The sequence below is a fragment of the Mobula hypostoma genome, chromosome 17 (assembly GCF_963921235.1).
Source record: "Mobula hypostoma chromosome 17, sMobHyp1.1, whole genome shotgun sequence".
In the NCBI taxonomy this organism is placed as follows: Eukaryota; Metazoa; Chordata; class Chondrichthyes; order Myliobatiformes; family Myliobatidae; genus Mobula; species Mobula hypostoma.
Window position 1 is genome coordinate 35,659,037 of NC_086113.1, and position 15,817 is coordinate 35,674,853.

Sequence of the window (15,817 nt, forward strand, 5' to 3'; positions counted from 1 at the left end):
ACCACTCCCATCCAAAGCGGAGAGCAAAAGATGGTGGCGCGACGCAACATGCGCGGCCACTCCAGTGATGAATATCTGCTATCTGTCAAGTAGGGTACCATGCACAATCCTGATTTGATGGAGGCAGACGTGCGAGCATGGAGGAACATGTGGTGAAACCTCTGAAATGCCTATTTCGCTGCCGCTGCTACTGTGTGATCCGAAATCTCCGGAGGGGAAGGCCCCGAGTCCTCGGCTTTGCCTGTTCCTCGGCGGCCGGGGTGGGGTTGAAGCACTCAGCAGAGATGGTGCTCGGTGTCAGAGGGCTGGTCAGAGGCTCAAAGTTTTCGGACGAACTCAGAGTCGGCTGTGGTCGGGTGCTTCCAGGGTACTGCATCGGCAAGTTTGCAGCGCTGGAGGCTCATGGCAGGGATAGTTTCTCCCTTCTATCTACCGTCTGCGTGAGATGTTGGGGCTATCGGGACTTTGAGACTTTTTTTTTTACCGTGCCCATGGTCTGCTCTTATCAAATTACGGTATTGCTTTGCACTGTTTTAACTATATGTTATAATCATGTGGTTTTGTCAGTTTTAGTCTTGGTCTGTCCTGTGTTTCTGTGATATCATACTAGAGGAACATTTTATCATTTCTTAATGCATGCATTTCAAAATGACAATAAACGAGGACTGAGTGTCCTCATAATCTAATCTAAAAAAAGCACGCCCCACCACCACCACCACCACCCAGTTGTTTCTGGAAGCTTCCTTTCCTTGCATTTCAAATGGATAATAAGACAAAGCAGCCTGAAATCTATTGTTGTAAACAATCATTGAAACAGTTCTGGGTCAAATCTGGAAACTCGTGCACAAAATGGGAAAAAGTGTTGCAGGATAAAACCTGATAGAACCTTTGATCAGAAGGAAATATTATAGGTCGTGGCTGTGATTTCCTTAATGCAAGCTCTGTTGAATAAATCCTTAACCCAACCAAACTAGTTAAACAAATAAGCCCACTAAACTTTGCCTTAATAATTTATATGTTCCTTAAATATACATTAACCTAGTGCTGCAACAAAATAAACATTCACAATTAAAGCACTACAATTGTGAGACAAACTCTGGCCAACAGGCAACATTAGCATTCAGTCACTCTCTTAGAGCACAAGCCCTGACCAACTTCACTGGTACTAGAAATAACTGATTGAGAAACTAGATCTTATTAACCCAAATGTTAACAACTTGCCACCCTTACACTCGGGTGATGCCTTGCTCAGGAAAGGCTGCAGTCTATTTGTTATGGCTAGTCTGGTATATGTAGCTCAATTTCACTCCTTTGAGAAAATAACCACAGCTAGCAGACACTGTCTACTGGAGATGAGCGACACTTAGAATCCAAAGGCAAATAAACCAGTGTTACACAAGGTTGTTTTAATTTCCTAAAATTCACATCTTTACAAGGCAAATACCTCTGGGCTCTCATGAGATATGCTCCAAAGCATAACCTTTCCAGTTATTTCTAGATCTAAAGTGATAGTCCTACAAAACTATTAACTGTAGATCGCCTTCAATTAATACAAAGCAGCAGCAAAATAAAAGTCTACCACAGCCTGAAGCTTTAGGGAAATGTCTGTTGCTCTAAGCACAAGTTTAACCGATGACTCTAAAAGCCTGCACATCCTCTCATCCACCGTATTATTTTGAAGACCTTCTGAATCCATTTGTTTCTTTGTGCCTTTTAAAATGTCCAAACCCCTCTTAAAAACCCCATTTTAAAGTACAACTGCTTGAACTGTTTCGTATAGTAATCCTTCTCTTCCTGTTGGAAGCCCAAAATGTCATAAGGAACTTATCTATGCAATCCTCCAGCCTTCCCCAAAAGATACCCATTCTTGTTGAGCACCAGGCTACAAATGGCAAATGATGAATATCACAAAATTTAACCACTAGTGTTTTGCGATTGGCTTCACCTTGCCTGTATAATCTTTCCCAAGTAATTACATTTACCAGCTGGAGTCACTGACTGGGTGTGATTAAGACCAGGAGACCAGGCAGATACTTTCCTTTCCCAAAGGCAGTTATATCATACTTTGTTTCCCTATTTTGCCTGCTCTATAGACTACTGGAGTAGGTGCTGAGTGATGCACTGAAGCTCAGTGCAGAAAATGCTAAGATGCTGTGGAGGATCATAATCTAGGGTCCTTTCACTACTGGACATGGAGGGGTAGCATTTGTTACAGAAGCACCCTGAACAATATAAATCACCTCAGGGGCCACAAAGTGGCATTGTGATATTGTTGTTTTTCTCTTTACAAGTAGTTTATACCTCAATGTGTTGACTACAAACGTAAAAGTTGCTTTGCACTGTTTTTGTCCTGTGTATACTTTTTATTTGAAATGGGGTCAATTTTGAAATAAAAAGTTCTAATGAATAGTTTTTGACACAAAACATTAAGTGTTTCTCTTCCTACAGATGTTGCCTGATCTACTGAGCATTCAAAGTCTTATAGGTTTATTTTTCCATTTTAGATTTCCAAAATCCACTGTCTTTTTGCCATCTTCTTCCAGGACAATGGTTACCCCTACTGAAACCCAGCTGACAGGAGTTACCTTTGCCCAGACTGGCGATTAATGTGGACCTCACTTTCCTCATGCCCAACCCAAAGCTAATTATATATTTTCTCAGTGAAGATGGCGACTCAGGCCTAGGGGGCCAGCGTCGGGCACGATGATGGACTCTCCACTTCTCCCTCTCCCTCTTTAGTATATTCAGTTCATATACATTAGTCACGCTACTGTCTTCTAGGAGCATGTTGACCATAGTCTTGGGAAGGGCGCCCAGGGTTCATTCTCCCATGCTTGGGCTCCCATATGATGACTAGGCTGGCAGGTAGCTCGAAGTGGCGTACACAGTGCCCCACTAGTTGCAGTCTTCTCGCCTCGATTTTAGTGGTGAGCATCGGTAGGTCATCAGAGAGTTCGATGTTTGCCATGTGCTGTTGCCAACTCACAGCCAGAGCCATCCGCAGCATTCGTGTATAGCAACCATCTGGAGACTTTCGCATCCGTACGTGAGAATGGACTCTATGGCTGCTATGAAGATCCTCTTTTTAAGCCCTCTGGTCAGATTCGACTTCCAGATTTCTTTCATGTCGTTCATAGCCTTCCACGCCAACGCCTTCCATATCTTCATGTCCTTCTCCGAACTCATCATTCTTGACCCGAGGTACTTGAAGTCAAAGACTTTCTTAATGGTATCATTTTTTACGGTCTTGAGACTACCTTCTCAGTGAAACATCAGAATAACTAATTTTTTTAAAACCAAAAATAGAATTGTAAAAACGAACAAGCGTGGAGGGATATCACAAAATAATTCTACAAACAGAATTTAAATGCTTCTCGCCTAGTAAATTGACCCTAAGGGACTCTATAGTAGCGTTCATGATTTTATTTCCCATTTATTAATAATAAATTCAGCATTGATAGATTATCTTACTAAATGGAATTTTTTTCTGCGAAGGATATAATTGGTTGTATCTTATTTCTCTATAAAAGAATAAAATGAGTTTTGAGCCCTTACTCCCTAAGCAGCAAGGTATAGAAATTGCTGTGTAGCTTACACAGGTGTACTGAAGGTTTACTGCTCCTTGTGGCAATGATTACATTAGTCATGGACTTGTCACTCCAAGTTTCAGTAACAGCCAAGGCATCTATTGACGTTCAAGTTCATTAACACTTTATGGCACAATGCCTCACTTTGGGAGGTGGTTCTAAGGACTGAGAGTTGGGAGAGCAGGAAGAGAAAGGACTTTATTTTGTGCAATTAACTATTTAAGTGCTAGAGACACCTTCTCTTTGTGTGCTGCATACCAGGTGGGGGAAAAATGTTTGGGTCCAAAGCCCATTGCCATTATTCAAGTATATGGGGACCATGTTCGTTGCCTATAATGGGGCTAGATTCTGACTGTAAACTTGATATGGGTGCTGAAGGTCACTACCCTTTTTGTGGTAGCGGAGGTGTTGGGAGTTTAAGAAAATAAAATTGGGTCCGTGTTGGGAGAGGTACAAGGATGGGAAGAGTAAATATAATTCAAGTAGTAATGAGACTCACACAAGTGATGTCCAAGACGTACATGAGCAAATATTAAAACCTGCTGATATGGCAGTACCAGTAATTCATTTTGCCAGAAATCCTCCAAAAGAAATGCTGCATCAGAAATTGTTATCTGCAATGGTCGACACTTCTTTGGAAATTGTTGGTCCTTGCCCAACATTCTAGTATATAAACCATAGACATAAATCGAAGACATCCTATCAATGCGACCAAAAACAGGTATGTATGCCACAAACACACAAAAAAAAATCTGCAGATGCCAGAAATCCAAAGCAACACACATAATGCTGGATATTTTTAGCAAGCCAGGTAGCATCTATAGAAAAGAGTAAACGGCCATTTTGGGCTGACACCCTTCATGAGGTCATAAATTTGTCAAACTTCCAGTCATTGCACCCTCCCCTTCACCATTCCTCTTTCCTTCTCTTCTTACCTGACCATTACCTCCTTCTGGAGCTCCTCCGCTTCCCGTTCTTCCATGTGTTCTGTCCTCTCCTCTCAGATTTCTCCTTCTCCAGCCTTTTATCTCTTTCACCAACTTTCCAGCTCTTTACCTCACCCCCTCCCCTTGTTTCACCTATCACCTGCCACCTTGTACTTTTTCCTCCCCTACCCCCACCTACTTAGCCTGACTCCTTCCCCCTTCCTTTCCAGTGCCGGCGAAGGGTCTCGGCCTGAACGTTGGCTGTTTACTCTTTTCCAGAGATGCCTGCTGAATTCTTCCAGCATTTTGTGTGTATTGCTGAAGCTAAGTATCCACTTCTTTAGTTTCCATGTACTTATAACTATTAAATATTGCTACATAGACATGGCTTTTTGATTCAAGACTGAACATGTTTTGCGTGAGGTTGACTTTATCAGATGTGCCCCATCACTGCTGAAATTTTCTTTACGATTGGGTCCAAAACCAGCTGCCACTGTTCAACAGGTCAGAGCCAGCTACTTGAAGCTCCATGGCCAACCTCTCAATTGCACTATTTTTAAAAGTAGCCCCACAAAGATAACAATGAAGTGAGATGTCAGGAATTGTTGAGAACATGCAGGGAAAGGGGTTTATGCTCACAGCTGCCCCTCACACAGAGTCGACAGGTAAGGAGTCTCTAATCAGCTGCCACATGCTGACTCCAAGCAAAGTGCCTCGCACCACAGCAGATAGCCACTGATGCATTACCACTAGTTCATCACAATATGGCCTTAAAAAAAGAGTCACTGTTCTCTCCATGCTTCGTCATCTCTGGGACACAAGTTACACACAGGAGCCAGCACACAGCTATGAAATATGGACAAGACAGGACCTAAAAGGGATTGATATATTGCTTTGAGATGGAGGCAGCATGGAAATCAATAAATAAAAGTCTGCTTGATTAGTGACCAAACTATAAATAACTGCAGTTACATTAATCTAGCTGTTCAAATTATGACCTGTGAGCCAGAGATAGCTCAATGGTTCTGTCTGCCTGGCCACCTGTTGATATTTCTTGCTGCACCGTTTGCCTGTTCGAGTTTCACTTATCTGGCAGTTCTATTTTGAAGTGTATTCTCAGTGCTGCAAGCTGACTGAAGAACACATTCCAAATTCACCAATGACTTAATCTTTTTGGGGAATATTTTTTAAAGTAAACAAAATACCAAAGATTATACATATTAAACTACAATTAGGAGACCTATATTTTGCCATTAGGAGACCTACATTTGCTTATAATATCTTATTAAGTACTTCAAAAAGTGGAAAACTATTCACACACTGATACTAAAATGAGAGGCAATGTTTATCAGGATCTTTTTTTTCCTATGATTGTTAGCCAGAGGGAATAGTATTTGTAGAAGGAAAGATGATCAAGTGATAGGTTCTGCAACCGCACAAGATTGTTGCAGGAGTAAGGAACTTATTTCACAAGTAAATTTTGATGGCAGATTTTCGTAATAATCAAATAGTCACCAAGTCATCTTAATTTAACTTAATTTGTCACAATACAAATCAATACAGACAATAATGACTTGTCATTAAGAAGGGTCCTGAAGTAGGGTCTCAGCCCAAAGCAGAGATTGTTTACTCATTTCCATAGATACCGATCTGTTGAGTTCCTCCAGCACTTTATGTACATTGCATTACACACAATAAAACTGGTTGTTACCTTATTATATTTAGCTTTAAAAACAAGAAACTTTCAATAACCCCATTCTGGCAAATCACTCCATTAACAGTTTTCCAAAGCTTTACTTTCCAAAGCACAGTCTCACTTCCTTCCTTCCGCTATTCTGATGAAATATAGGTTTGAGACTCCCTTTTTTGCCAATTCTAAATCTCTTCAGAAATTGTACTAGATGAATTATAAACAACATCTTTAATCATAAGTTAATAATACTGGACAACTAACTTAATGAAGGTCTTCCTCCAGATGCACTCAAAGCCTGACCCAGTTTACAGGACACACTGCAAGTTGCCATGGAGACTGATTACTGCTTGCTATTTCACCTGAAACTTTACATAAATTCTTTTGGCATTTCGAGATGAACGGATTAGTTTTTTTTTCTCCCCGATCATGCCAGATGCTGGCCTACATAACTGTAATCAGTGATACATAAACCATGATCTAGAACCCACATAGTAGCAAGCTGTCACACTTTTCCAAAGCACCAGCACATTTAACGTTCGACATGCCATCGTATAATCAGATGTTTGATAAGGATGTCTGATCCAAAGCAGTACTCTGGCAAACACAGCATCCTTGTCATTTCTGACATTCCTGTTGCTGATGCCATAAAACCATAGCTAAACATAATCAGAGGCGCATGAAATATAAAACCTGAATATTAAGCGATGAGAAATCAACAGACTCTGATAAAACTGCACCTGATCTCCAAGGAAGTCGTAGTTGTAAAGTTACTATCTCTCTACTATGTCTGGAATTTAAGAACACTTATTTGAAGTGTTTTTTTTAATTTATTGAGATACAACGTGGAGTAGCCCCTTTCGGCCTCACTGCCCAGCAACCACTGTTCTAACCTTAACCTAATCACGGGCCAATTTATAATGACCAATTAACCTACCAACCGGTAGTCTCTGGACTGCTGGAGGAAACCCATGCGGTCACAGGGAGAATGTGCAAACTGCTCACAGCAGCAGGAAGTCTTAGAACACTTTGCTATGATAAAAACTAGCTAGAAATACAAATTACTGTAATTTAATGCCTAGGTGGCATAATGATGAATGCTGTGGGGTAGGTGGCATATTATTTGAGATAAAATGTCCACTCCAATTAAGGTGTGACTAAAACATCTATTTAAAATAACTTTTTGTTGATTAGAATTCTCAGGGAGAATTGTGATATTAAATATTCTTTCATTAACAATATTGAAAGATTGCATGCATCTCTGAGCTTTAACAGGTAGATTAGGAAAAAATATAAAGTAGGTATGCAACAATAACATAGTTACAAGGTTCTCTGAGATCATTCAACAGTTGGATAAAAGTGTGCTGAATGTTTCCAAAACCTGTCTCCAGCTTGTAAACATTTGGTTGGAGGGAAGAATCAACTGACAAGCAACAGCTTGCACCATTAATGGGAGAATAGTGGAAAGTTAGTCATTTTAAAATTTAGGCACTGTTTCACAGGGAGCCATCAAATATCAGACTGAGATGTGAAATGGATGATGATAGCTAGGACAGAAGCTGACCACATTTAGATGACTTCAAGCTTAAATGGAATAGAACTAGGAACACTAGCAGGAGTGTAATGGAATAGTCAACTCTAAAGGTAACAAAGGCACAAGGATGGTTACTTTATCAAATACACTGAAGCAGGAGGAGTGTCATATGATGGTGCATTAAAGTGAAGATAAGATTGTCTTGGTGCTCAAAATTTGTGGTCCCAAAAGGAAACCAGGGCTGTAAACAACCTGGCTCATTTTCTAAAAGACACCAAAGATGGATGGAATTTAAATTAAGGAGAAGATTTCACTAAAACACGAGTTTACTTTGCCCGCCAGAGAAAGCGGGATCTCCCAGTGGCCACACATTCCACGTCCCATTCCCATTCTGATATGTCAATCCATGGCCTCCTCTACCATAAAGATGAAGCCACATTCAGGTTGGAGGAACAACACCATATATTCCGTCTGGGTAGCCTCCAACCTGATGGCATGAACATTGATTTCTCTAACTTCTGTTAATGTCCCTCCTCCCCTTCTTACTCCGTCCTTTATTTATTATTTTTCCCCTTTCTTTTTTCTCTCTCTGTCCCTCTCACAATAACTCCTTGCCTGCTCTCCATCTTCCTCTGGTTCTCCCCTCCCCCTTTCTTTCTCCCTAGGCCTCCCATCCCATGATCCTCTCCCTTATCCAGCCTTGTATCCCTTTTGCCAATCAACTTTCCAGCTCTTAGCTTTATCCCTGCCCCTCCTGTCTTCTCCTATCATTTCGGATCTCCCCCTCCCACTTTCAAATCTCTTACTATCTCTTCTTTCTGTTAGTCCTGACAAAGGGTCTCGGCCCGAAACGTCGACGGTACTTCTTCCTATAGTTGCTGCCTGGGCTGCTGCGTTCCACCAGTATTCTGTGTGTGTTGTTTTACTTTTATAGGTTGAGTTGACCAAAATTCCTACTCACTGGAGATGTTCATAAAAGAAAATCTACAACTCAGAAAACAGATGTTATTTGGCTGATCTGCTCAAATCTATACAAGACAACAAAGGGAAACACAAAAAATGGAGGAACTCAGCACCTATGGAGGGAAATAAACAATCCACATTTCAGTCCGAGACCATCCACGAGGAGTCCCAAACTATTCCCCCCCAAGAAAAAAGAACAAATCTTGAGCATATAAATAGCTACACAGTTATATTTCTACTGATCTCAGTAGTCCAAGCGCACACAGTTTGCAATAACATCAGAACCAGAGACATCCTCTCCAGACAAACTCATTGCCCTCCTGAGTACTGAAATGCTGAACAAAACATTGATTATAAATCCAATGACATGTTGTTAATGAAAATTTAAACTAGTGTGTTCTCTCCCAGGGCTGAAAGCCTGTTTCTGTGTTGTCATGCCCCATGGCTCTATGATGAACGTTCTTTCATCTGAAATGTTAATATTTCACTTTCTAGAAATGCTGCCTAACTTGCTGTGCACTTCCAACATTTTCATTTGAACTAAAGAACTTGTTTTTTTATTTGGAAAGGTATCCTTTCTGCTCTTAAAAACAGTCATTTTTTTTAAACAAAGACTACAAGAAATCACTACTTGATGACTGTCATTTTGGATGCGCATGCGAGATAGTGTGGTAGAGAGAAAGCAAAGAGGGGAATGACGCGAAAAAGAAAACGAGACCTATGTAAGATAACTTCAATTGACAGCATCTGCAGTGTCTGAGAATGTTATGGCTTTGTTTTACAAACCTCATAGCGGAACCAAATGATCATTATTTGTACTGTTGGAATTTCAATGGAAAAGGCAACAGCCCCTTGGGAATTGATAATAAGACAGGTAGAAGGCAACTTAATGTAGGGGATTACTTCACATTTCCTAACTGTGCCATTAACTGGATCTCAATATTACAGAGTTGATGATCAAACTACTACAATAGCTTCAAAGGTTGATATTGAAATCATGTTATGGAACCTTTTCACCAAATTTGACAATTTTTTCCTTATAAACAAAGATGAAGATGTGGTTAAAATATTTAAAATGATATCAGCAGATGCTGAAATGTTTTTCCTGCAAGACATTCTAAGAGGTAAGAGAGATTATAGTAGCGAAGCTCACGAGTATAGCTCTTTCATGGTGTGTGAAACACAATGACAAAGGTCTCTTGCCAAAGCTATCAGGCCAGATGGATAACTTAAGCTACCACTCAGTGAGAGCTGCAAAACTTCCAATATAGGATGTGTTTAGAAATAAACTGTGTATTTCCTTTGAAGAGCACTAAGATAGTGGGAATACATTGCATTGCTATGCTTACCTCTCAAGATGTAATTCTGGTAGTTCTGGTCTGCTTCTGCCCCAACTTTTATCAAACATGTCAGACCCTCAGCAACGACAAACTCGTGAACCAAATCTTTGTCGTCCTAATGGAATTAGAAGGCAACGAGATTAAAATGGTAGCTAAACACATTATTTGTGTAAACACAATCAGAAATAAGTGTATTTTTTCCTTCTGCCAAATAATGAAACTACTTTCTCCAGCAGAACCAATGAGAATTACTCCCTATATTGCCACAATATTTTTTCCTTAGACACTCGCTCTGGACTCAGTCTCTCAATCGTATTTTAAACTCACTCGGCTTTTAAATTAGATGATAAGAACTCATTACTTTTTCTCTCTGTCACTCTGTGTATGTCGGGGGAAAGAGGGTGAAGATCTGTGTACAAGATCAGCCCAGGGAAGCTCAGTGTGAAAAATTCTTCCCTCGTCTGGATTGACTCTAAGCATCCAAACCTGGGACTGTAGAAACATCAAATATATTTTGCCATAAGAATTCGGGGAAAAGTTTTCTACCTCATTGAATCAAGTTACTCATAATGTGAAATTTCACTGGTCTATATCCAATCTAATACGTATGCACCTTCAAGAAAATACCAAAAGCAAAGAATCAAAATTAGAGATTAAAAAGAAAACAGCTATTGTGGGCATAAGAGCCATGTGTACCTAAATTCAGGTGTTAATGGTTGAATTTGTAATTAGTAGTAATTAGTGCTGATCTGTAATGTTTTCCCAATGAAAGTTCAAAATAAACTTCTGATCAAAGTACATACATTTCATTATATACTACCCCGAGGTCTGTTTTCTTGCAGACATTCACAGTAAATACAAAGAAATACAATACAATCAATGAAAAAAAATGCACACAGCAAAGACAGGTAAACAACCCATGCACAAAAGACAGCAAATTGTGCATATACAAAAAAGAGGGAATAATAATAAATTATAATTATTAAATAGATAAAAAAAATACTGGGTACGCGAGTTGTAGAGTTCTTGAAAGTAAGTCCGTAGGTTGTGGAATCAGCTCAGTGTTGGGGGGGGTGGGGGGTCTGACGTTATCCACTCTGGTCCGAGAGCCTGGTGGCTGAGGGGTAGTAACTGCTCCTGAACCTGCTGATACAGGACCCAAGGCTCCTGTATCTCCTTCCTGGTGCCAGCAGTGAGAAGAGAGCATGGTGGGGGTCCTTGATGATGAATTAACTCCAATTTCAACAATTTCCCATTAAAGGAGCATCCAAGGCAATCAATTGTGTCCTACTGTCAAGTGAAATTAGCATTCACATTCTATATTATTCCTCTCGTATTTGGGAAACTTTTCTATTCCTTTTAATTTTTTTAATCTGACGCCCTTCATTTTCTTCTCTTGGAGATATCTTTCTGGTCTTTTCAGTACTATGGCATGGAACATCAGACGGAATGTTACACACGTATTACATTTACGTCACGCAGACTATCCATCACATCCCACTCTAAATATAGATAATCATACAGCCTACACAACAGAGTTGAAACAAAATTCTGTTCTTAACTCGTACCTCACTGCAAAATTTTTTAACTTGCCCAGAATTGATTAGAGTGGCAATTTTATGCCAAAGGATTATTAAAATATCAACTAGCAACCAACTCGAAGGGGTCCAGAATGTAAGCAATGCAGGCTTTCAGCATTCAATCCTATTCTCAGATTGAACTGATACACCCTAATAAGCTTTTATTTACATGAGCTTTTCCAAGTGTGGTAACTCAGCTCTGCTTAACGACTCAGCTCAAACTCCATTCAATCACCTGTGCCATAATACTCATAAATAATTGAGCAGTTAAACTGTTGCAAAATACATCCTTGTAATTTTGATTTTGAAATGATCAGAACATTAATATTCTAGGAAAGTATTGACCTATTTTTAAACTGCATATAGGTTGATAACAAGCGTACAAATATCTAATCCATTCCTGGACATTAGGAATAGTAAGATATATAATGACAAATTGCACCAACTTATGAAGCAAATTTGAAAATCTTAATTTTTTGATTTCTTTTTACTTCATTAGCAAGACTCTTGCATTGCTCATGTTGGATAAACCACAGAGATGGGCAACTGATATACGCTCAGCTATGTACCCTGAGGCAGCTGGACAAGCAGGCCAGAGACAAACTCAATGCATGCTTCCTTTCCCTCTCAGATCAAGGCATTGGCCTCCAAAGTCACAAAATGTGTACAAGTTATAAGACTTCCAAATTAGTTTGCTGTTTATTTGAAGATAAATAGGAGGGCAGGTAGTGTTGAGGAAACAGGGAGGCTGTATAAAGACAGACAGATAGGCAAAGTGGCAGATGGAATACAGAGTTGGGAAGTACATGATGTTGCACTTTGGAAGAAGGGACAAAAGCATAGACCATTTTCTAAATGGGCATAAAATTCAAATATCAGAGGTGCAAAGGGACTTGGGAGTCCTTATGCAATGTCCCATAAAGGTTAGTGGGATCCAGCCAAGAACCACCTTCCTGATAATATTTGTACATCTTTGTGTTAAGTAATTAATAGCTTGACATAAATGAATACCATTTCAGTCTTTAACCCTAAATATTATAGTTTATTTAATGTTTTAGTTCAAATGCAAGTTCTCCAATTCAAAGAATTGATAAGGGAGAACGCAGTTGCACTGGAAAATTACCATCATCAATGTTCATGGACAAATGCACACAACTTTCTTCAATAGGAAAGAGTCCTGATGAAGCGTCTCCGCCCTAAACATTGACTACAAATTTTTCTTCATAAATCCTGCCTGACCTGCTGAGTGTCTCTAGCATTTTGCTCTAGATTTCCAGCATATGCATACTATAATCTCATGTTTACTGCTTTCTTCAATTTGGTTTAGAATAAACTTTCAGAAGGAAATACATCTTCGAGGGATTATAAACTATGTACTCAACCACTGCGTCATAAACCACATGATAAATAAGTGAGACGTACTGATTTTTATTACTATTTGGATGCATCTAGGGGGAAAAAAGTGCTGTCAGAACCCCAGCAAGCTGAAACATTAATCTTGCTGTGCTGGGGATCTCCAGGCATTCACTCATATATTAATGGCTCCCAGTAGTTACATTAAAAAAAAATTATGTAGCACTGGTCTCACCTAAACTCTGAAAATAATTGCATGTAGCTTCAAAGATCCCAGGTAGTCAAAAAGAAAACTGCACTACCACCAAAAGCTATTCTCTACCTGGAATAGGGACACATTTTAGTTCAACACCAAATATCAAGCCTCATGCTGGTCTTTGCTGGTGAAGGCATCAGTTATTGCCCGTCATTAGTTGTGTACAAAACGGCATTAATAAATCTGCTTGAATTGTTCACTCCCTCAAACCCTTCACTGTCACTGATTCTAACACAGCTTGACCAACTACCAGAACTAAATAAATATAAATAGAAAAATAAATGTACTCTAGCTACATTTTTAAGAGGCACAAAATTATCTTCCCTTCCTATCACAAAATTTATTCCCCAACCACTGATGGCGGAGATTGATCCAAACTACTCATAACCTCACCATCCCACCTGAACAAAAGATGTGCCTTTCACTACACATCCACGCCATCACCAAAATCTACAAGTTATTTCCATCCCCCAACCCAAATTCTGCTCATCTGCAGTTTTATTCAGGCCCCTACGCTTTCCTGCTCAACATCTCACCCACCAATTGACAAAAAAGTTAGACACATCCAAAATCCTGCTGCCCATATCCCAAGTTGAATCATCCTGTTCAACCTTTTAAAAAGTTAAAGTCATATTTACTATCAAAGCACACATTACCACCTACTACATTAAGATTCATTTTCTTGCAAGCATTTATAGGAAAAGAAACAAATACATCAGAATTTATTAAAATCCATGTGCCAAATTCAAACTGACTAAAGTTAACAGTTTCCATGAGAAAATGCATAAAAATAATTTGGCATCCTCTCAATTTCTTTACTAAGTTTTTCTTTTATATGTGGTATTTCAAAAAAACTCTTACAAAATTTATCTGAAACTTTAGAAGAATTTAGAACCTTATTTGGAGAGAGAGTTATATAGGTTAAGAAAAGTAATTAGTACAACTTGATATTTATTGAATGTCCCTGTGCTGGCGGTTTGAATAAAGGGGAAAATACTGTAGGTAAATAAAACTGGCAGATATCAATGTTAATTTTCACTTGGGGATAATTAAAAAACCCAGCTGGAAATGCCGTCGCTAGATAGTTAAAACAGATAATGACATCAAACTTCTCCAGACCTGTGGTATCTCAAGTTGTGGAAAGGCAGGTAGTTTATTGTCTTCTTTGACCTTTGACTGTATTGGTCTCTTAGAGCATTGAAAAAAAATCAGCTCTTTAAATCTGATTTTAAGCTTTTAAACATCTGTCAGACATGTTTGGATTAATCAAACTCCCTTAAGATCTTTTTTAAAACAAGCCTAGAATTATTGATTAATCCCTGATGAGAAAAATAATATGGTTTTGTATTGCATTATTAGCAATAGAGGCTCTGAGTATTTGCCCATTAACATTGCCAATCATTTCCAGGTTTTATTCCATAAATAAATACTGATTTGATGGATGGATGGATCCCAGCACCCATTTGTCTGATGGAATGAAGAGGAACTGAGTAAATTTTCATGGATTCTACAGGTCCCAATAAATCTTTTGACATGGTTACATAATACAAATTTGTTCAAAATTTTTTAATTATCTGGAGTACATATATGTCACCACATACATCCCTGAAATTCAGTTTCCTGCAGGCATACTCAGAATAGTAACTATGAATCAATGAAAGCTCAAGTAGAACGCAGAAGACAACCAAACTGAGCAAATGCAAGTACAAGTTAATAGCAATAAATAATGAGAACATGAAATAAACAAGATAGAGAGTCCTTAAAGTCAGATCATTGGTTGTGGAAACTTCTCAATGGATGGGCAAGTGATTGTAATTATCCCCTTTTGTTCAACAGCCTGATGGATGAGGGGTAGTAACTGTTCTTGAACCTGGTGGTGTGAGTCTTGCGGCCATTGTACCTTCTACCTGATGGCAGCAGCAAGAAAAGTGCATGGCCAGGGTGGTGGGGATCTCTGATGACGGATGCTGCTTTCCTATGACAGCATTTCATGAAAATGTGCTCAATGGTTGGGAGAGCTTTACCCATGATGTACTGGCTTGAATCCACCACCTTTTGTCAGATTTTCCATTCAAAGGCATTTGCGTTTCTATACCAAGCTGTGATGCAGTTAGTCAATACACACATCTATAGAAGTTTCTCAAGAGCTTTTGACGTCATGTTGAATATCTGCAGACACCAAAGTAGAGATGCTGTTGTGCTTTCTTCGCAATTACATTTACATTCCGGGTCCAGGGCAGGTCCTCTGAAATTTCAAGTTGCTGACCATTTCCACCTCTGGTCCTCTGATAAGAACTGGCTCATAGAACTTTGGTTTAGAGGATTAAATGCAGTTGAGGGTAAAAACTGGACCTGGTCCCCTGCAGTTACATAACAAGTTTCCAGAGGGCAGTAACATCTGTTATTTAAGCCCATCTGCCACATGGAACTGAGACCCCAGCAACCTAACTTCAATTATTTAATGTTTGCTTATTACAACAGAGCTGGAGGCCATACTAGGTCTGAGCAGAGGAATTCCATTAATTCCATTCCCCTTTGCTTTTTTTGCCACTCGCGTCAAGGGGTACTTTACAATGGTCAATTACCCA

General features: G+C 39.4%; 1 protein-coding gene across 5 annotated transcripts in view; it reads right to left on the reverse strand.

The window, feature by feature from the left end:
- Positions 1-15,817, reverse strand: part of fhod3b (formin homology 2 domain containing 3b) — a 591,169-nt gene that overhangs the window by 278,352 nt on the left and 297,000 nt on the right. For all 5 annotated transcript variants that reach the window (XM_063069714.1, XM_063069715.1, XM_063069713.1 and 2 more), the window contains exon 5: positions 10,050-10,155. In XM_063069714.1, coding sequence (XP_062925784.1) covers positions 10,050-10,155 — 106 coding nt within the window. The remainder of the gene's footprint in view (positions 1-10,049; positions 10,156-15,817) is intronic.